The sequence below is a fragment of the Antedon bifida genome, chromosome 9, assembly GCF_963402885.1.
Source record: "Antedon bifida chromosome 9, ecAntBifi1.1, whole genome shotgun sequence".
NCBI lineage: Eukaryota > Metazoa > Echinodermata > Crinoidea > Comatulida > Antedonidae > Antedon > Antedon bifida.
Genome location: NC_136234.1, coordinates 16,641,710 through 16,663,041, shown reverse-complemented (window position 1 = coordinate 16,663,041; position 21,332 = coordinate 16,641,710). Strand labels below are relative to the sequence as shown.

Below are 21,332 nucleotides of genomic sequence, written 5' to 3'. Positions count from 1 at the left end.
CATGTTTATTATGCTATAGTAACCATTTATGTCTAAAAATAAAAGGGTCGAAAATTGGTCATTTTTCGTAAATTTTCCTGTACTATAGTACAGGGATTTTTTCCAAAAATGGCCAAATTTCGACCTTTTTATTTTTCGATATAACTGGTTACTATAGCATAATTGACATGCGCAGAACCCATTATTAGACTCTGCGCATGTTTATTATGCTATAATAACCATTTATGTCTAAAAATATTTTTCGACTATTTTATTTTTCGATATAACTGGTTACTATAGCATAATTGACATGCGCAGAACCCATTATTCGACTCTGCGCATGTTTATTATGCTATAGTAACCATTTATGTCTAAAAATAAAAGGGTCGAAAATTGGTCATTTTTCGTAAATTTTCCTGTACTATAGTACAGGGATTTTTTCCAAAAATGGCCAAATTTCGACCTTTTTATTTTTCGATATAACTGGTTACTATAGCATAATTGACATGCGCAGAACCCATTATTCGACTCTGCGAATGTTTATTATGCTATAGTAACCATTTATGTCTAAAAATAAAAGGGTAGAAAATTGGTCATTTTTCGTAAATTTTCCTGTACTATAGTACAGGGATTTTTTCCAAAAATGGCCAAATTTCGACCTTTTTATTTTTCGATATAACTGGTTACTATAGCATAATTGACATGCGCAGAACCCATTATTCGACTCTGCGCATGTTTATTATGCTATAGTAACCATTTATGTCTAAAAATAAAAGGGTCGAAAATTGGTCATTTTTCGTAAATTTTCCTGTACTATAGTACAGGGATTTTTTCCAAAAATGGCCAAATTTCGACCTTTTTATTTTTCGATATAACTGGTTACTATAGCATAATTGACATGCGCAGAACCCATTATTAGACTCTGCGCATGTTTATTATGCTATAATAACCATTTATGTCTAAAAATATTTTTCGACTATTTTATTTTTTGACATAACTGGTTACTATAGCATAATTGACATGCGCAGAACCCATTATTCGACTCTGCGCATGTTTATTATGCTATAGTAACCATTTATGTCTAAAAATAAAAGGGTCGAAAATTGGTCATTTTTCGTAAATTTTCCTGTACTATAGTACAGGGATTTTTTCCAAAAATGGCCAAATTTCGACCTTTTTATTTTTCGATATAACTGGTTACTATAGCATAATTGACATGCTCAGAACCCATTATTCGACTCTGCGCATTTTTATTATGCTATAGTAACCATTTATGTCTAAAAATATTTTTCGACTATTTTATTTTTCGATATAACTGGTTACTATAGCATAATTGACATGCTCAGAACCCATTATTCGACTCTGCGCATGTTTATTATGCTATAGTAACCATTTATGTCTAAAAATAAAAGGGTCGAAAATGGGCCATTTTTCGAAAATTTTCCTGTACTATAGTACAGGGATTTTTTCCAAAAATGGTCAAATTTCGACCTTTTTATTTTTCGATATAACTGGTTACTATAGCATAATTGAGATGCGCAGAACCCATTATTAGACTCTGCGCATGTTTATTATGCTATAATAACCATTTATGTCTAAAAATATTTTTCGACTATTTTATTTTTTGACATAACTGGTTACTATAGCATAATTGACATGCGCAGAACCCATTATTCGACTCTGCGCATGTTTATTATGCTATAGTAACCATTTATGTCTAAAAATAAAAGGGTCGAAAATTGGTCATTTTTCGTAAATTTTCCTGTACTATAGTACAGGGATTTTTTCCAAAAATGGCCAAATTTCGACCTTTTTATTTTTCGATATAAATGGTTACTATAGCATAATTGACATGCGCAGAACCCATTATTCGACTCTGCGCATGTTTATTATGCTATAGTAACCATTTATGTCTAAAAATAAAAGGGTCGAAAATTGGTCATTTTTCGTAAATTTTCCTGTACTATAGTACAGGGATTTTTTCCAAAAATGGCCAAATTTCGACCTTTTTATTTTTCGATATAACTGGTTACTATAGCATAATTGACATGCGCAGAACCCATTATTAGACTCTGCGCATGTTTATTATGCTATAATAACCATTTATGTCTAAAAATATTTTTCGACTATTTTATTTTTTGACATAACTGGTTACTATAGCATAATTGACATGCGCAGAACCCATTATTCGACTCTGCGCATGTTTATTATGCTATAGTAACCATTTATGTCTAAAAATAAAAGGGTCGAAAATTGGTCATTTTTCGTAAATTTTCCTGTACTATAGTACAGGGATTTTTTCCAAAAATGGCCAAATTTCGACCTTTTTATTTTTCGATATAACTGGTTACTATAGCATAATTGACATGCTCAGAACCCATTATTCGACTCTGCGCATTTTTATTATGCTATAGTAACCATTTATGTCTAAAAATATTTTTCGACTATTTTATTTTTCGATATAACTGGTTACTATAGCATAATTGACATGCTCAGAACCCATTATTCGACTCTGCGCATGTTTATTATGCTATAGTAACCATTTATGTCTAAAAATAAAAGGGTCGAAAATGGGCCATTTTTCGAAAATTTTCCTGTACTATAGTACAGGGATTTTTTCCAAAAATGGTCAAATTTCGACCTTTTTATTTTTCGATATAACTGGTTACTATAGCATAATTGAGATGCGCAGAACCCATTATTAGACTCTGCGCATGTTTATTATGCTATAATAACCATTTATGTCTAAAAATATTTTTCGACTATTTTATTTTTCGATATAACTGGTTACTATAGCATAATTGACATGCGCAGAACCCATTATTCGACTCTGCGCATGTTTATTATGCTATAGTAACCATTTATGTCTAAAAATAAAAGGGTCGAAAATTGGTCATTTTTCGTAAATTTTCCTGTACTATAGTACAGGGATTTTTTCCAAAAATGGCCAAATTTCGACCTTTTTATTTTTCGATATAACTGGTTACTATAGCATAATTGACATGCGCAGAACCCATTATTCGACTCTGCGAATGTTTATTATGCTATAGTAACCATTTATGTCTAAAAATAAAAGGGTAGAAAATTGGTCATTTTTCGTAAATTTTCCTGTACTATAGTACAGGGATTTTTTCCAAAAATGGCCAAATTTCGACCTTTTTATTTTTCGATATAACTGGTTACTATAGCATAATTGACATGCGCAGAACCCATTATTCGACTCTGCGCATGTTTATTATGCTATAGTAACCATTTATGTCTAAAAATAAAAGGGTCGAAAATTGGTCATTTTTCGTAAATTTTCCTGTACTATAGTACAGGGATTTTTTCCAAAAATGGCCAAATTTCGACCTTTTTATTTTTCGATATAACTGGTTACTATAGCATAATTGACATGCGCAGAACCCATTATTAGACTCTGCGCATGTTTATTATGCTATAATAACCATTTATGTCTAAAAATATTTTTCGACTATTTTATTTTTTGACATAACTGGTTACTATAGCATAATTGACATGCGCAGAACCCATTATTCGACTCTGCGCATGTTTATTATGCTATAGTAACCATTTATGTCTAAAAATAAAAGGGTCGAAAATTGGTCATTTTTCGTAAATTTTCCTGTACTATAGTACAGGGATTTTTTCCAAAAATGGCCAAATTTCGACCTTTTTATTTTTCGATATAACTGGTTACTATAGCATAATTGACATGCTCAGAACCCATTATTCGACTCTGCGCATTTTTATTATGCTATAGTAACCATTTATGTCTAAAAATATTTTTCGACTATTTTATTTTTCGATATAACTGGTTACTATAGCATAATTGACATGCTCAGAACCCATTATTCGACTCTGCGCATGTTTATTATGCTATAGTAACCATTTATGTCTAAAAATAAAAGGGTCGAAAATGGGCCATTTTTCGAAAATTTTCCTGTACTATAGTACAGGGATTTTTTCCAAAAATGGTCAAATTTCGACCTTTTTATTTTTCGATATAACTGGTTACTATAGCATAATTGAGATGCGCAGAACCCATTATTAGACTCTGCGCATGTTTATTATGCTATAATAACCATTTATGTCTAAAAATATTTTTCGACTATTTTATTTTTTGACATAACTGGTTACTATAGCATAATTGACATGCGCAGAACCCATTATTCGACTCTGCGCATGTTTATTATGCTATAGTAACCATTTATGTCTAAAAATAAAAGGGTCGAAAATTGGTCATTTTTCGTAAATTTTCCTGTACTATAGTACAGGGATTTTTTCCAAAAATGGCCAAATTTCGACCTTTTTATTTTTCGATATAAATGGTTACTATAGCATAATTGACATGCGCAGAACCCATTATTCGACTCTGCGCATGTTTATTATGCTATAGTAACCATTTATGTCTAAAAATAAAAGGGTCGAAAATTGGTCATTTTTCGTAAATTTTCCTGTACTATAGTACAGGGATTTTTTCCAAAAATGGCCAAATTTCGACCTTTTTATTTTTCGATATAACTGGTTACTATAGCATAATTGACATGCGCAGAACCCATTATTAGACTCTGCGCATGTTTATTATGCTATAATAACCATTTATGTCTAAAAATATTTTTCGACTATTTTATTTTTTGACATAACTGGTTACTATAGCATAATTGACATGCGCAGAACCCATTATTCGACTCTGCGCATGTTTATTATGCTATAGTAACCATTTATGTCTAAAAATAAAAGGGTCGAAAATTGGTCATTTTTCGTAAATTTTCCTGTACTATAGTACAGGGATTTTTTCCAAAAATGGCCAAATTTCGACCTTTTTATTTTTCGATATAACTGGTTACTATAGCATAATTGACATGCTCAGAACCCATTATTCGACTCTGCGCATTTTTATTATGCTATAGTAACCATTTATGTCTAAAAATATTTTTCGACTATTTTATTTTTCGATATAACTGGTTACTATAGCATAATTGACATGCTCAGAACCCATTATTCGACTCTGCGCATGTTTATTATGCTATAGTAACCATTTATGTCTAAAAATAAAAGGGTCGAAAATGGGCCATTTTTCGAAAATTTTCCTGTACTATAGTACAGGGATTTTTTCCAAAAATGGTCAAATTTCGACCTTTTTATTTTTCGATATAACTGGTTACTATAGCATAATTGAGATGCGCAGAACCCATTATTAGACTCTGCGCATGTTTATTATGCTATAATAACCATTTATGTCTAAAAATATTTTTCGACTATTTTATTTTTTGACATAACTGGTTACTATAGCATAATTGACATGCGCAGAACCCATTATTCGACTCTGCGCATGTTTATTATGCTATAGTAACCATTTATGTCTAAAAATAAAAGGGTCGAAAATTGGTCATTTTTCCTAAATTTTCCTGTACTATAGTACCGGGATTTTTTCCAAAAATGGCCAAATTTCGACCTTTTTATTTTTCGATATAACTGGTTACTATAGCATAATTGACATGCGCAGAACCCATTATTCGACTCTGCGCATGTTTATTATGCTATAGTAACCATTTATGTCTAAAAATAAAAGGGTCGAAAATTGGTCATTTTTCGTAAATTTTCCTGTACTATAGTACAGGGATTTTTTCCAAAAATGGCCAAATTTCGACCTTTTTATTTTTCGATATAACTGGTTACTATAGCATAATTGACATGCGCAGAACCCATTATTCGACTCTGCGAATGTTTATTATGCTATAGTAACCATTTATGTCTAAAAATAAAAGGGTAGAAAATTGGTCATTTTTCGTAAATTTTCCTGTACTATAGTACAGGGATTTTTTCCAAAAATGGCCAAATTTCGACCTTTTTATTTTTCGATATAACTGGTTACTATAGCATAATTGACATGCGCAGAACCCATTATTCGACTCTGCGCATGTTTATTATGCTATAGTAACCATTTATGTCTAAAAATAAAAGGGTCGAAAATGGGCCATTTTTCGAAAATTTTCCTGTACTATAGTACAGGGATTTTTTCCAAAAATTGCCAAATTTCGACCTTTTTATTTTTCGATATAACTGGTTACTATAGCATAATTGAGATGCGCAGAACCCATTATTAGACTCTGCGCATGTTTATTATGCTATAGTAACCATTTATGTCTAAAAATATTTTTCGACTATTTTATTTTTTGACATAACTGGTTACTATAGCATAATTGACATGCGCAGAACCCATTATTCGACTCTGCGCATGTTTATTATGCTATAGTAATCATTTATGTCTAAAAATAAAAGGGTCGAAAATTGGTCATTTTTCGTAAATTTTCCTGTACTATAGTACAGGGATTTTTTTTTTTCCAAAAATGGTCAAATTTCGACCTTTTTATTTTTCGATATAACTGGTTACTATAGCATAATTGAGATGCGCAGAACCCATTATTAGACTCTGCGCATGTTTATTATGCTATAATAACCATTTATGTCTAAAAATATTTTTCGACTATTTTATTTTTTGACATAACTGGTTACTATAGCCTAATTGACATGCGCAGAACTCATTATTCGACTTTGCGCATGTTTATTATGCTATAGTAACCATTTATGTCTAAAAATAAAAGGGTTGAAAATGGGCCATTTTTCGAAAATTTTCCTGTACTATAGTACAGGGATTTTTTTCCAAAAATGCACAAATTTTGACCTTTTTATTTTTCGATATAACTGGTTACTATAGCATAATTGACATGCGCAGAACCCATTATTTGACTCTGCGCATGTTTATTATGCTATAGTAACCATTTATGTCTAAAAATATTTTTCGACTATTTTATTTTTCGATATAACTGGTTACTATAGCATAATTGACATGCGCAGAACCCATTATTCGACTCTGCGCATGTTTATTATGCTATAGTAACCATTTACGTCTAAAAATAAAAGGGTCGAAAATTGGTCATTTTTCGTAAATTTTCCTGTACTATAGTACAGGGATTTTTTCCAAAAATGGCAAAATTTCGACCTTTTTATTTTTCGATATAACTGGTTACTATAGCATAATTTACATGCTCAGAATCCATTATTCGACTCTGCGCATGTTTATTATGCTATAGTAACCATTTATGTCTAAAAATAAAAGGGTCGAAAATTGGTCATTTTTCGTAAATTTTCCTGTACTATAGTACAGGGATTTTTTCCAAAAATGGCCAAATTTCGACCTTTTTATTTTTCGATATAACTGGTTACTATAGCATAATTGACATGCGCAGAACCCATTATTCGACTCTGCGCATGTTTATTATGCTATAGTAACCATTTATGTCTAAAAATAAAAGGGTCGAAAATTGGTCATTTTTCGTAAATTTTCCTGTACTATAGTACAGGGATTTTTTCTAAAAATGGCCAAATTTCGACATTTTTTTTTTTCGATATAACTGGTTACTATAGCATAATTGACATGCGCAGAACCCATTATTCGACTCTGCGCATGTTTATTATGCTATAGTAACCATTTATGTCTAAAAATATTTTTCGACTATTTTATTTTTTGACATAACTGGTTACTATAGCATAATTGACATGTGCAGAACCCATTATTCGACTCTGCGCATGTTTATTATGCTATAGTAACCATTTATGTCTAAAAACATTTTTCGACTATTTTATTTTTTGACATAACTGGTTACTATAGCATAATTGACATGCGCAGAACCCCTTATTCGACTCTACGCATGTTTATTATGCTATAGTAACCATTTATGTCTAAAAATAAAAGGGTCGAAAATGGGCAATTTTTCGAAAATTTCCTGTACTATAGTACAGGGATTTTTCCAAAAATGGCCAAATTTCGACCTTTTTATTTTTCGATATAACTGGTTACTATAGCATAATTGACATGCTCAGAACCCATTATTCGACTCTGCGCATGTTTATTATGCTATAGTAACCATTTATGTCTAAAAATAAAAGGGTCGAAAATGGGCCATTTTTCGAACATTTCCCTGTACTATAGTACATGGATTTCTTCCAAAAATGGCCAAATTTCGACCTTTTTATTTTTCGATATAACTGGTTACTATAGCATAATTGACATGCGCAGAACTCATTATTCGACTCTGCGCATGTTTATTATGCTATAGTAACCATTTATGTCTAAAAATATTTTTCGACTATTTTATTTTTTGACATAACTGGTTACTATAACATAATTGACATGCGCAGAACCCATTATTCGACTCTGCGCATGTTTATTATGCTATAGTAACCATTTATGTCTAAAAATAAAAGGGTCGAAAATGGGCCATTTTTCGAACATTTCCCTGTACTATAGTACATGGATTTTTTTTTAAAATGGCCAAATTTCGACCTTTTTATTTTTCGATATAACTGGTTACTATAGCATAATTGACATGCGCAGAACCCATTATTCGACTCTGCGCATGTTTATTATGCTATAGTAACCATTTATATGCAAATATATTGCTTTATCATCATCTTATAGAGTCATATTAACCAGTTATGTCAAAAAATAAAAGGGTCGAAAACTGGTCATTTTTCAAAAATCGCTAAAATATAGACTTTTTAAAATTCAATTATAATGCAATAATATTGCTATATATGCACATCTTTATCATCATCTTATAGAGTCATATTAACCAGTTATGTCAAAAAATAAAAGGGTTGGAATTCGGCTATTATTTGAAAATTAAGGAGACACCCTTGGGACCCAACCAATTTGGATGTAGTTTTGAAACATATATTGCTGGACATTTTTACGAGAAGGATTTCTCTTAATAGAAAAGATGCGTTCCACTATTATACTAGAGCACTATGTTTATTACTTATGGTATATTACTAATTTAATATCTAATTTTATATTTCTAATAATATATTTTTATTTTACAAGAGGAAACTTGTATTAACATTATTAATGAACAAATATCTGTATTTTTTCATATGATTTGTTATCAACTAATTTAAAATTAGATTTTTTATAATCAGCCACATTCCAAGTTCTTTCGTCGTGAACCGCATCATAAAGGGTCTGAACCACTTCAGGTATAGTGTCAACGCCGGCCAGATCACATATATCATCATTATACTTCCACTGACGTGGCCCCATGACGTGCGCGTGGCGATGCGCAAGACCTTCACGCCGTCGTTTCTCGTAATCATTCTCGATATCAATATCCATCTGCTCTTCACTTGGAAGCTGCATGACTCCAGTGAGGGCGGAAATGACAAACAGCACCTGGCATGAAAACATCGGGAATGGACAGATCGTTGAGCAGATCCCGATGAAGGATAACGACGGATACTTGCTATGGAGAATGTGTTTGTACAATGGTGTAATACGACCATCATCAACGGTCACATTGCATTCCGCATGCAAGAAACTGAAATCAAAGTTATATCCAGTGCAGAAGATGATACCGTCCACGACCTCTCTTGTGTCGTCAGAGAAAACCACCTGGTTCTTGACAACCTCTTTGATGACGCTAACCTGCTTCATGTTTTCTGGTAGTGGAGACTTCAGCGGACTCTTCCAGTGACTAATGGTAACAAAGGCTGCATATTTTGCCACATCTAGCGCGATGTCAATCCCAGAAGCGCCCGCACCGAGGACAACCAATCTTTTACCTTTGAAATCTTCGCCATGTCTATAGGTATGACTGTGAATAACGTTACCAGTGAATGAATTCAATCCAGCAATGTCCGGAATTTTTGGAAGTGAGTAATGTCTAAAAATAAAGAAATTATTAATTAGTACCTTCCTTCATTGTTTTTATTAAATAAATTATCAAATTCTTTATTATTTAAGTACCAATTATTTACATAATTATTATTAGTTATAATTATTGTTAATCAAATTATTTACCACAACATATATTGTAACTTATTTAATTATAAAATAAAATGTTTAATTATCAAATTACTATTAAAATATTACATTATTAAATTTTATATTATCAATTTAATAAATATATTCATAAATCTATATTTATTAAACTATATATTAAAGAAATTATTAAACTATTTTTGAAATTATTTATGGAACTAAATTATGCTACTTACCCGTTACAAACTATAACAGCATCAAATACTTCTTTTTTCTTTTGGTCAGTTTTCTCTTTCTTTACACTTGAATATTGTACGTCCCAAGTTGTTTTGCCATTTCTGGACACTGGCTGGACATTTTCAACTCTAGTGTGGAACTGAAATGAAGAACATATCATGAGCTCATTGGCAGATTCTCTTGATAGATCAGTTAAAGTTCTGATTTAAGGGTATTGAAAAAAGGAACAGCTAGCTATCCTAGTTTGGTTATACTGTATTTTGAATTGAATAGTATGCACTGCTATGGCTAACATTGTGTCACTGATGGTGGTGCAAACAGCCATAACATTGGCAAGGGTTTGAGCCTCACTCGCTTCATGGTCCTGGTGGTAGAACGAGTCTTTTCGGATAAGTACTATAAACCGTAGGTCCAGTGTACACATCTAGCTCATGTGTACTTTAAAGAACCTAGTACATATTTCAAAACGAGTAGGGGGTTACCCTTGATTGTCAGCATATGCTGTTTAGGAGCAGCCTCTATAAATAAAGTTGAATAAAAATGAAAATATTCGTTATAAATATTTACTTTTATATATTGCAATAGTTGAAATGCGTCACAGTAACTTTCAAGGTATTTCAAGACATCTTGATGTCCAACAAACGAGCAGAGGTTCTTGTCAAATGGAAAATCAGGAAATGCCATCGCCTCTTTTGGTAAATTTGTCCTATAAAAAGACATTTATTATAATAAAAGACTGTGTACTGTCATTTGTTGGGTTTACTAAACTTTAGAATCATAATAATAGCCTGGAATCAATAATAAAGGCTTCAATTATAATATTGATAGGCCGAAGAAGTCTTACTGTACTACAAAGCACCAAGGAAAATGGATGAAGTGAAAATAAAGAGCATAAAGTAAATGCATAAAGATGTACTGCTAGGCCTAGTTATTAAAAAAAATGGATGTCAATTTTAAACAATACAATGTTTTATAATACTTTACTTTAAAGATGAGTACATGCTTGAATGCACCGGGAGACCATATTGATCGACTTCTGTATTCTCCGTGTAAACCCATGTTCCACCTACACAGTCTGACTGTTCAAACACTACAGGCTGGAAAAGGCTTGGATTCTTAGATAGATATCGGGCCGCACAGAGGCCTGCAGCCCCTGCTCCGATAATGGCGACCCGCTGCATATCAGAGCCTAGACAAAAACAAATCAATTTAGTTTATATTATCACGAAACTAGTAAAATTGTACATGTTTACTACCTCAAATATGCAATGGACCATGTGCAGTACTTACTTTGTTTTATATTTAGTCCACTTAGTTATAATTTGACTTTTTATGCGTCTAAAGTTCTTACGAAATGTAACTAAAGTTGATCGATTGCATAATAAAAGTAGTCTCGAATCCAGACGCAGTAAGGTAGAAACGTCAACTATTTCCGAAGCCCAATTTGGTATGCTAGACATACCTTAACAAAGGAATATAGAGTACCCAATGAGTGACAGGAAAAACAAACAATAAAAAAATGTTGAAAAATAGTCCAATTTGGTACGACAGACAATCCCGATTTGATTTTACAAAAATGTAGTCTCAGAACCAGACGCTGCGTAAATTATCGCATGTGAGAAATCCAATTTGGTATTCTAGACATACCACACTCCAAAATATAGAGGGCGGAATAGCAGATGCAACGCAATAAAATAAAAACACAGATCTAACTTTTAAATTCAAAAGGTGGGCTTAAATGAAAATTACTACAATATTAAATTACAAACAGTATACTTTATTATTATATTATAATTATTATATTATTATCTTAAAAGTATCAAAAATATATTCCAATTTAGTCCAATTTGCTTATAATTTTTATAACAAAGTATTATATAATAACTAGTCTAACAATTATATTTGTTTAATCTTAATTTTAGTTAGAATTCTTTGCCTAATTGACATGGCTTCATCTCTGTTTTCACTCCGTTCAATCAACATGTCCACCCTATTGCACGTAATCACCCCTGTGGGGAACGATAAGGGGCAATCTCCCTCCTCCCACAAACTCATCATAACGTCTAACAATGTTTTGTTTTCAACTACCACTTGTTTACTTAAAGTGCACGTTACTGATGGAACAATCACATTTTCACTTGGTTTTTTATTATCAATTTGAACATGTTCTTGATGGTCATTAGTAACTGGCTTTCTGCTTGTATTTGTAATATCATCACTTCTCTTATTTTCCTTATTATTTGTACAATCTTTAAAATTCACTGAATTTAATTGCTTTTGTATATGTGCATTTTTCTCACTGTATTGATCATGTCTAATTGCATCTGTTTCGTCCAGTTTTTCGCAACTCTCTCTCGATACTTCTACATTTTTACTATTTCGCTGAATAGAAACTTCCTCAGAATAACTGACGGATATTGTCGTTTGATTGGCGTATTCTAATTTATTGTTTTCAATGTTCTTATTGGACACAACATCCGACAGATAGTCTGGGCATTGTACTACAAGAACGGCTATCAATTCTGCGACTAATGAATGAATCGACTGGTATGCAATGGGTGTCATATCCTGTTGAATGGAAATTAAAAATATCAAAATTAAAAAACTACATTATATGAATTAGCCGGATGTTGGTTTATTCAAATTCACCCAATTATCTACTGTATCTCTACATGTGACATATGCACAGTATCATAGGATAATTCTGTAATATAGTGTCATATGTATCACACATAGCACCTGTATTATGTTATGGTTAAGGTTAAGTATGATACAGGAATCACATGTGATACATATGTGACATTGTATTACACAATTTGCCTATGATACTGGAAAAAGTATGCATACAGTATCAAGAACCAACTATCAAATTTCTCCTTTATTACCTGTCTTGTTAGCAGTGACTTTTTGACAAAGTTTATTTCTTTTTGCACTTCTTCTAAAGTTACTGGAGCATTGCACAACAATTTACGCAACAAACTCTATAAAAATACAAAATAACTGTTAATAATACAAGTCTATATTAATACAAAGGTGACTTTATTTTTATTGTAATCTACATAAGAAGAAAATAACTAATTATTACTAATTAGATTTTTGACAGAAAGTTTTCTATAGATGCAATTTGAATAAAATTAATGATTAAAACACAAAGAATTATATTATATTAGTAGAAATAGTAGACACATAGTCAACAGCCACTAAGCAGTGGCGGATGCAGAATTTTGAAATAAGGGGCTTAAAAATGGGCTGAGCTTAATATGATGTCCTATTTCTTGCATTATGCGAAATTTAGGGTGGGGGCCCCAGGCTGGCTTGGCCCTCCCATGGATCCGCCCCTAAACTATGAATAAAACATGTATTACCTTTAGCCTATCAATGACCTCTGAAGGGCTGTGTGCTGCTGGATCATGGTGTGTTGGAGGGACTATTACAATTTTCTGTTTTTGGCTATCTTTCTTCTGTGATTTCATCATCTTAGATAGTGCCCCTGTTAATTCTGTATGCATTGCACCTACAAACATTTACATAAAAAAACAGTTGCATTATATGAGAAAAAATCGATAGAGAGGAGGTAATTTAGGTTCTATAGTATTTTAGTAGTATCAGTAAGAGGGGGAGTGGCTATATATATGAACAAAGTGATAGTGTAGTTTGGATGTTAATATGCTTGCCTAGCAAGCCTAGAGTACTGGGTTCGAGCCGTGGAAATGATACAGTCCAAGAATTTGAATAAAATGCAATATTAAAAAACGGTGGAATGGTCCATGCAAATGAAGATGGAATGTTCCATTTACCTGGAATCTGTGTATTGATCCACTTCAATACCCTCGTCATTGCCAGCCTGATCGTCACCTTGGTAACAACGGCCAGTACTTCCTGTGTTATGTCGCCTGGCAACAGGGTGGCCAGTGCCATTGTGCACTGTTCATCTACAAATCTATAAACAAATTAAAAAATATATATATAAAAAAAAAATAAATATTTAAAGTTATTTAACTGATAATTAAAATAAGTGCTGAAAAAAGCAAGGAAAGCACATACCTTTGAGAAAAAGTGATGGATTTTTCTTGAGCTATTTTACTTTCTCGTCGTTCAATTTCAGTCACTTTTGATTTGAAGCTGTTAACGTCTATAGCACCACCATTGTCCTCTGCCCATGACTTGAAAGTCTGCGTTGCCGCGGACAAGTGAACCAGTACTAAATTAGCATCAACGCTTTTGATACAATTTGACGAGATTCTTTTGGAGACAAACTCCACGGTTTTCTTTAAGGACGGCGACTGATTATCAAAGAAGTTATCTTCAAGTTGGACCTTAAAAAAACACATTGAAACAATATATATTTAAAACCTGGAATTCCGCATTAAATATATTAAATTGCTTCAACTAAGCAAGGCTTTAACATTATATTAAACTCCTATGGTATGAGTATTTTGTTTTATTCAATATTTCGCTCAGAGGCTCCTTTACTACAAGCTTTAGTGCTATTCAGCTAAGGTTGTGTTTACACTGAGAGCGAATCTTCATACCTGAATTGGTTTTTCTGTAATAAGAGGCTTTGGCAGTGGGTTAGCAGACACTGGGGTAATCTTCTTCATAGGTGTACTATTAGCTATGCTACCATTTCCAGTCAGAAGAGTCTTGACTTCAGCTAGGTACGGACAGCAGGAATACAGAAGCTTTCGGTCCACTATATTCAGGTGATCCAAGAAGACATCATCGTTTGATGTCGGCAGCAAAGGAGGTAGAGATAACTGGTGGTTGCTGGAGAAAGCGTTAAAGAACAGGGCTGGCGGAAACATCGGAAGTTCAAACAACCATCCCATAATGCATATGAGCAGAAACCAGCTAAAGTTAACCTCGATATAAAACTTCAAACTTGAAAATCTACAAATAAATATAACAATAATGTTCTCATTCTCAATTAATTAGTAAAGATTCATTCTCCACTTCCGTATCTGTGTCTGAAGTTTGGCAAGCATAGCCTCATGGTGATACTAAGGGGCTCATAGGAACAGCAGGGCCCCAATAACTGCTATAACAATGAGAGGGTGAACCAAAACACTGGGGTAACCACTACTCATTATTAAAGATGCCCTAGACTCTAGTCTTTATTAACTGTACATTACAACTTTGTTTTTACGTTGTTCCAGTATCAGAACTATTGAGGCTGAGGGGAGCTTATACTTGCGCTGATTTTATGGGCATTGGTTGCTGTGCTCTTATCTTAACCACTCGACTCTGGACAAGGAGAGCCTTGAATGTGCATCAATTTTATGGCTATACAGTACAGTAGGTTTACAAGGCCTCTGCATTCAACTGCTCCACTCTTACATTACAACCATAGAAAACATAAAGATATAACTTACCTGTAAATGTCAACCAGGATAATTAAAAGATTTTGATAGTATTGGAGATGTGGGGACGTTGAATCCATCATGCTAAGGAACTCAACCACCCATGGAATGGTGTAAACCAAGCGACGGTCAATGAATGCTGCTTTCACGTAACCAACAAGATCTAGAGGTGGTTGACACTGAAAGACAAAAAGATTTGTAGGTGTTTAAACCGAAAAGCCTTTACCCTCCTTGGATTGGGTTCATATGAGGACAAATGTCATTTGCCCAAGTTGTTTTTGTGGCAAAAGTCTGGTATTCAGAATGTTTTTAAAGGTATAAATGAATGTGGGACCTTTTGGACCTCATGAAAAGTTTGGTATTGGGAGAGTTGACTGTAATAATTACTTTGTTTCTGAGAGCAATGACATCATCACTAATGATATCTCCTGGTGCGTTGTTGCTGGTGCTGCGATAGGGCAGAAACACTACGAACCCCAAGAATTTACTCAAAAGTCGTAATGTCTTCAAATTCAGCTTAAACTGTTCACGTTGTTCCTGATTATTAAAAACACAGAAAAAAAATACACTTTAATGAAGATATATTTTCAATAAAGATGAAATTATTATTATTATAATACAATATAAACTAAAATTAAAAAGTACTATTATGACCTAGGTCTTCACAATTGAAAGTAATGTAAATATCTGTCTACACTATCAAACTTGTTTGACAAAAAAGGTGTGATGTGCCCAAATATGGTAGTGATATGACATCACCATGACCATATATGGTCACATAAACTTAGATAATTGTACACAGAACTTTACAGTATTATAATATCATACAGAGGTGTTTGTGGTATAATCTAGGTTAGAGATGATACAGTAGTTGATGGAACCTACCTCCTGATGTTGCTCCTGGTGGTCTGCCAGAGACATTGAAACATCATTCACCTGTAAAAAGACTTTATTATTATTATTATTAAACTACTATTTAATTTTAAGTATATTATAACACACTTGATTGTATTCTTGCAATTTGATTGGTCAATTACACATTATGTCATTTGGAAATGGCTCTATAACGAAGAAGAAATATCTGATGGCGATAATTAACGCACTCTAATGTATGTTCAGTTTTCTGTACATTTGTTGAGAATTTTTGCCATGCGACGTTGTTGACTGATCGCTTTAGGAAATCAACATTGTGGGTGACGACCTAACTGTGCTACTCCGCGTTTAAAGTTGGGGCACTGCCTTTTTTTAATGGCTTCCCAGGCTAGCATTCATCAATGATTTACAATGAATAAATTGGCTTCTTCGATGAAAAATTGAATGCTCTATTTTTAATTCGGCTTGAGCAGTCAATTTTTCAACTCATGAAATATTCTCACCATCCAACTCAGTACCATAATATTAGTTATTTAGTCATTTACCTCAATAATCTTTCCAGAGAAACTGTCAATCAAGTGCTGGTTGAAGATATAACTGAAAAATATTTATATTTGATATATCAGTAACGTAAGAATCACACATTTGTATGACGATGATCCGTGTTCGCTACAGATTTCAATTAATGCGTAAGGATCAATATATTAAAAAAAATTAAAATATGTACTGTATATATATAACAAAAAAATTTATATAAACTGAACAATTAAAAAATACCTTTCAGCAGATAGAATAAAATCTCTAAAAAATTCCTGGCATCCGTTAAAACTTGGTGGAGGGCACGGACCAACAGATCGAAATGGAGTGAAAAATCTTTCTTGTAGTCTTGAAAATAATGAAAAATAAATAACGTAAGTGAAAAAAAGAGAAAACGTTTAATAACTTAAATGAAAAAAGAGAGAACATTTAATAACTTAAGTGAAAAGGAGAGAACATTTAATAACTTAAGTGAAAAAAGAGAGACCATTTAAATAACTTAAGTGAAAAAAGGAAGAACATTAAATAACTTAAGTAAAAAAAGGAAGAACATTTAATAACTTAAGTGAAAAAAGAGAGACCATTTAAATAACTTAAGTGAAAAAAGAGAGAACATTTAATAACTTAACTCTGAGAATGAAATTAACAGTAATTAACTTAACAAACACTAGTTTCACTAAAGTTTATTTACCTTACTTGCTTTCTTACCTTTTAAACTTTTCAGGATTGCATTTCTTTAGTTGATTTAGGAGATGTTCATTCTCAGTATCAGACCCTGTGAATAAACTAGAATCTCCCTGACACATCTATGACAGGAAAATAAAAAAAAGGTTTGTTGATAGAACAAAAATAAGTAATTTGACGTCACATACTCCAATCTTAGCCTATGTATGTGCTTAAGGTTCAAAACATTGCTTTTTACTACATACTATATACTTACTGTTATAAGTTGAGATCGAAAGAGCCTAGCAAAATGTATGTAGTTTGTGGGATCAGTGGCTTGCCGTATAACTGATCTAGAAAACATAACAAATTTGATATACAGAAGTTAATATTATATTACACAAAAACAATACAAGAATGGTGGATGAAGTCACAGTAAATGGAAGGTAAGTGTTGTTGACCAAATAATTAAATGGTTTGTGAAAATAAGATGCAGTAAGTTTTTTGTTACTTACCTAATTTTTGCGGCTTGCATCTCCTTCATATTCCAGCCTGGTAATCGATGGTTGTCTTCCCATTCACGTAAAAGTTCGTAAAACTGGTCCCTATAAAACAAAATATTAAGTATTATCTGTCATGATATTACGACGACGGCTCTGCAATTTTTCTCTTTCCTTATCACATTGCTTTTTCGAGATTGTGAATAAAATCTACAGAAATTATTATTAAAGAATAAGGTAAATTCTATTTATAAAAAACTCACCTTTGTTTTTTAAAGCTATGAAAAGATTGATTTGATGGAAAGTTTTGTCTGTTATCAGTGTCGGCTGAAAAGTGTACAGCATTAACAGGTGATGTGAACATGGAAAGCGAAGCTGATCTACTAGGGGTTATTGATTCACACAGGAAGTGATCACTAAAATGAGGACTGAACTCAATTATACTGTCGCTCTCAGAAAGTAATTTCATCGTTGTTTCATCTAGAAGCGCCAAGATTCTTGAAAAAAATAATAATTTAAATAGAAAGATACAGACGATTATTAGATCTCAATTTTTTATGTGTAAATTTTATTTCATTTATTTATTTGACCAACAAACCATAAGATAAAATATACAGAGATAAATTGGTCAGGGACTGCTAAAGTAATACGATTACTGTAACTACAAGAGTCAGCAGTCCCTGGTCTTAACTAATATAAAATTTATAATTTTATAAACAAATGTGTTAAGCTGTGAATATACAAAAACAAAACAAATTGAATTAAATATGCAAAAAAAAAGAATTAAAGATAAATATTATTATTTCTAGATAAAGAAACAACATTTTTTTCTAAAAAATATAAAAATTACCTGGAATGGCCTTCCAACACCTTCACGGCAAAGTAAACACAGTTATGTACTGTTGAGAGGTAGTTGATATCTTCAGGGTCACTGGGCTCTGGAATGACGTCGTCAGAAGTACGTCCATGTGATGTCAGGAGCTGCACCAAGAAATAGATCTCTAATGGCAGGTTTGGAATAAGACACTCTAAAAGAGAAATGGAAACACAGTCAAAAGTCTCTGAATACTATTTCTAATTAAAGATGTTTTATCCCCCAAAAACATGAAAATTGAAGATTAATATAATCAGACTTTGAATTGGTCATTTTGTAGTTTTAACATAGTTGTCACTTCTGTAGAAAAAAACCCCACACAAAATAATGTTTTCACTTACAAAATGGCAAAATAAATAGTTACAAAAACATTTTCAGGTAAATTTTTTTTTTTCAATTTTATGTCAAAGTGAATAACTATTATGTTACATTACAATGGCATCTGTATTCAACAAAAAAATTGTATTATTTTTTAAGGGGACAATACATACATCTTTAAATGTTGGATACTTTAGTGTGGGCTACTTATTATTCATAGGAAATTACATACATTTATTAAGTTTTTTCTTGTTTAGTAAAGTGGTGTATATTTGTGGAAATGTGTACTACTGTAATTTATCTAACATGTTAAAAAGTCATACCCTTTAAAAACCGTGAATACAGTTCAGCTAAAATGTCCAGTTTATCCGACTGTGTGACCAAACAACGTTGAGCCATAACCTCACCAACAGTGGGTCTTAACAGCGGTTTGGTTGGGGTTTTTGGAACCATTCTACCAGGAGACATCATTACTCCTTCCTCTTGTGGAAGTGAATCGCGTCTTTTTAATTGACGAAGAAGTTCTCTTTCCTCTTTCAAAGACTTCTGAGGGCTTATAACAGCATTCTGAAATGCTTCATTACCTTTGTTTTCAAAAGGCATGGAAAATAAGGCATTGCTGACTTTTCTTGCTTCTTTGTTAACTGGTGTAGGAGTAATCCTCCTTGGTTTGCCAGATTTGGCAGAACCAATTGAAGGAAAATCTTCTGCCTCAAGTTTAAAATCAGTTGGTGTGTCTATGCAATGTTGCGGAGGAGTATTCTTTGGCTTTCTTCCGCTGCCGCCACTTTTCCTTCCTCCCGAACGCTTGTGCGATCCACTGGGAGGTGTCTGGTAGTTAGAAGATGTTTCTTGATGGTCACCATCTAACAATGAAGGACTTTTAGTTTTCATGCATCTTCCCATAGAATCTGGTGTAAGAAACTGCGCCAAAGTGAAGGAATCAGATTTGATGGGGGTTACAAACCCAGGAGAAGGACTTTCTTTTCTCCATGATCTATCGTCACGTCTTGACCTCTCCCGTGATGACCCGCTGTTTTGGCTTCTGGTGCTACTTGGGGTATTACAAGAAAAATTAGACGGAGAATAATTATTATCAGGAGTTGAATGTTGAAATGAACACTCAGTTTGTGACGATACATTAGGACTGAATAACTTTGTACGATTTCCTCGACGGCGTTGTGACGAGTTCTGTGGCGTGTTCTTCACTATTCGGCGTAGCTTCTGTGCACTTGTTGGTGTCTTGGCAGGTGTATTAGTTGAAGAGTTTACAGAACAGATGAGGTGACTTGTACTATCTCTCAAATAGTTTAGAAAGAATGGCAGGAAGTCGCATTCTAGCTGCAATTCTTTTAACTGATTCGTTTTTTCAGTCTATAATTATTTACACATAGAAGAATATTAAAAAATGTTATTATTATTTTAATATTTTTTGTTTTTCAGCAAGAAATACAAAAAAAAATAGGCCTAACCAAGCATAAATATTCAACAAAATTCATAAAAACATATTTTCTACTCTACTTCTACATATACAATGTCGCCACAATGTCTACAGTTAGCCTAGCCTCTATGGCAGAATCTTTGTTCATCGGCTTTTTCACGCGGTAAAAAACACGAACAAGTCCCTGTCATATGGTTGGATGACCAAAACAAAAGCAGGCTTAGCGTAGGCCTAAATTAATATTTGTTATCTGCTGTTGTTACGTTCAGTATCTAATATAAATTGCATATATGCTAATTAATAAATGTACATTGAAAAAGGCGAAACATACCTTGACATTTCTACCTGCAATGAAATCTAGAATTTCAATAGGATAAATTTTATTTCGGAAGAGGAGTTCCAACACCGCGGCCATGTTTCGACGAATGATAACCACGTTAAAGCTGGAGGTATACGAAATATACCAAAATGGTCGATGACAAGATATAAATTACCACGAGTATGGTAACTTTTCAACCATAGTACGTCTGTAAAAAAGTCTATAAGGGTATACAAATATACCAAAATGGTCGATGACAAGATATACATTACCACGAGCTTGGTTAACTTTTCAACCATAGTACGTATGTATAAAAGTCTATTAGGGTATACAAATATACCAAAATGGTCGATGACAAGATATACATTACCACGAGCATGGTTAACTTTTCAACCATAGTACGTCTGTATA

At 32.8% G+C, this 21,332-nt stretch overlaps 2 protein-coding genes across 2 annotated transcripts; both read right to left on the bottom strand.

The window, feature by feature from the left end:
- Nucleotides 1-8,591: 8,591 nt before the first annotated feature.
- Nucleotides 8,592-11,416, bottom strand: LOC144851694 (uncharacterized). The gene is made up of 5 exons (XM_078709283.1): nt 11,327-11,416; nt 11,021-11,225; nt 10,604-10,742; nt 10,036-10,175; nt 8,592-9,701 (listed from the first exon to the last, which is right to left on the bottom strand). The coding sequence occupies exons 2-5, from the start codon at nt 11,215-11,217 to the stop codon at nt 8,888-8,890; spliced, it is 1,290 nt and encodes a 429-aa protein (XP_078565409.1). The 5' UTR covers nt 11,218-11,225; nt 11,327-11,416; the 3' UTR covers nt 8,592-8,887.
- A 376-nt stretch (nt 11,417-11,792) lies between these two features.
- LOC144851921 (codanin-1-like) lies at nt 11,793-21,071 on the bottom strand. The gene is made up of 18 exons (XM_078709582.1): nt 20,934-21,071; nt 19,485-20,535; nt 18,820-18,997; nt 18,233-18,466; nt 17,985-18,074; nt 17,747-17,822; nt 17,515-17,612; nt 17,047-17,154; nt 16,815-16,866; nt 16,282-16,332; nt 15,784-15,933; nt 15,409-15,575; nt 14,569-14,926; nt 14,081-14,352; nt 13,834-13,976; nt 13,402-13,550; nt 12,922-13,017; nt 11,793-12,604 (listed from the first exon to the last, which is right to left on the bottom strand). The coding sequence occupies exons 1-18, from the start codon at nt 21,015-21,017 to the stop codon at nt 11,933-11,935; spliced, it is 4,029 nt and encodes a 1,342-aa protein (XP_078565708.1). The 5' UTR covers nt 21,018-21,071; the 3' UTR covers nt 11,793-11,932.
- Nucleotides 21,072-21,332: the final 261 nt, after the last annotated feature.

What these genes read in the sequence shown, in the direction of transcription:
- LOC144851921 (XM_078709582.1), bottom strand. Translation starts at nt 21,017, where the DNA reads ATGGCCGCGGTGTTGGAACTCCTCTTCCGAAATAAAATTTATCCTATT. An exon ending in TTTATTCTATCTGCTGAAAG is followed by an intron (nt 16,867 to 17,046) that starts GTATTTTTTAAT and finishes AATATTTTTCAG; the next exon opens with TTATATCTTCAACCAGCACT. An exon ending in TCATTGCTCTCAGAAACAAA is followed by an intron (nt 15,576 to 15,783) that starts GTAATTATTACA and finishes TTTGTCTTTCAG; the next exon opens with TGTCAACCACCTCTAGATCT.
- LOC144851694 (XM_078709283.1), bottom strand. Translation starts at nt 11,217, where the DNA reads ATGCAGCGGGTCGCCATTATCGGAGCAGGGGCTGCAGGCCTCTGTGCG. An exon ending in AACTATTGCAATATATAAAA is followed by an intron (nt 10,176 to 10,603) that starts GTAAATATTTAT and finishes TCTTCATTTCAG; the next exon opens with TTCCACACTAGAGTTGAAAA. An exon ending in GCTGTTATAGTTTGTAACGG is followed by an intron (nt 9,702 to 10,035) that starts GTAAGTAGCATA and finishes CTTTATTTTTAG; the next exon opens with ACATTACTCACTTCCAAAAA.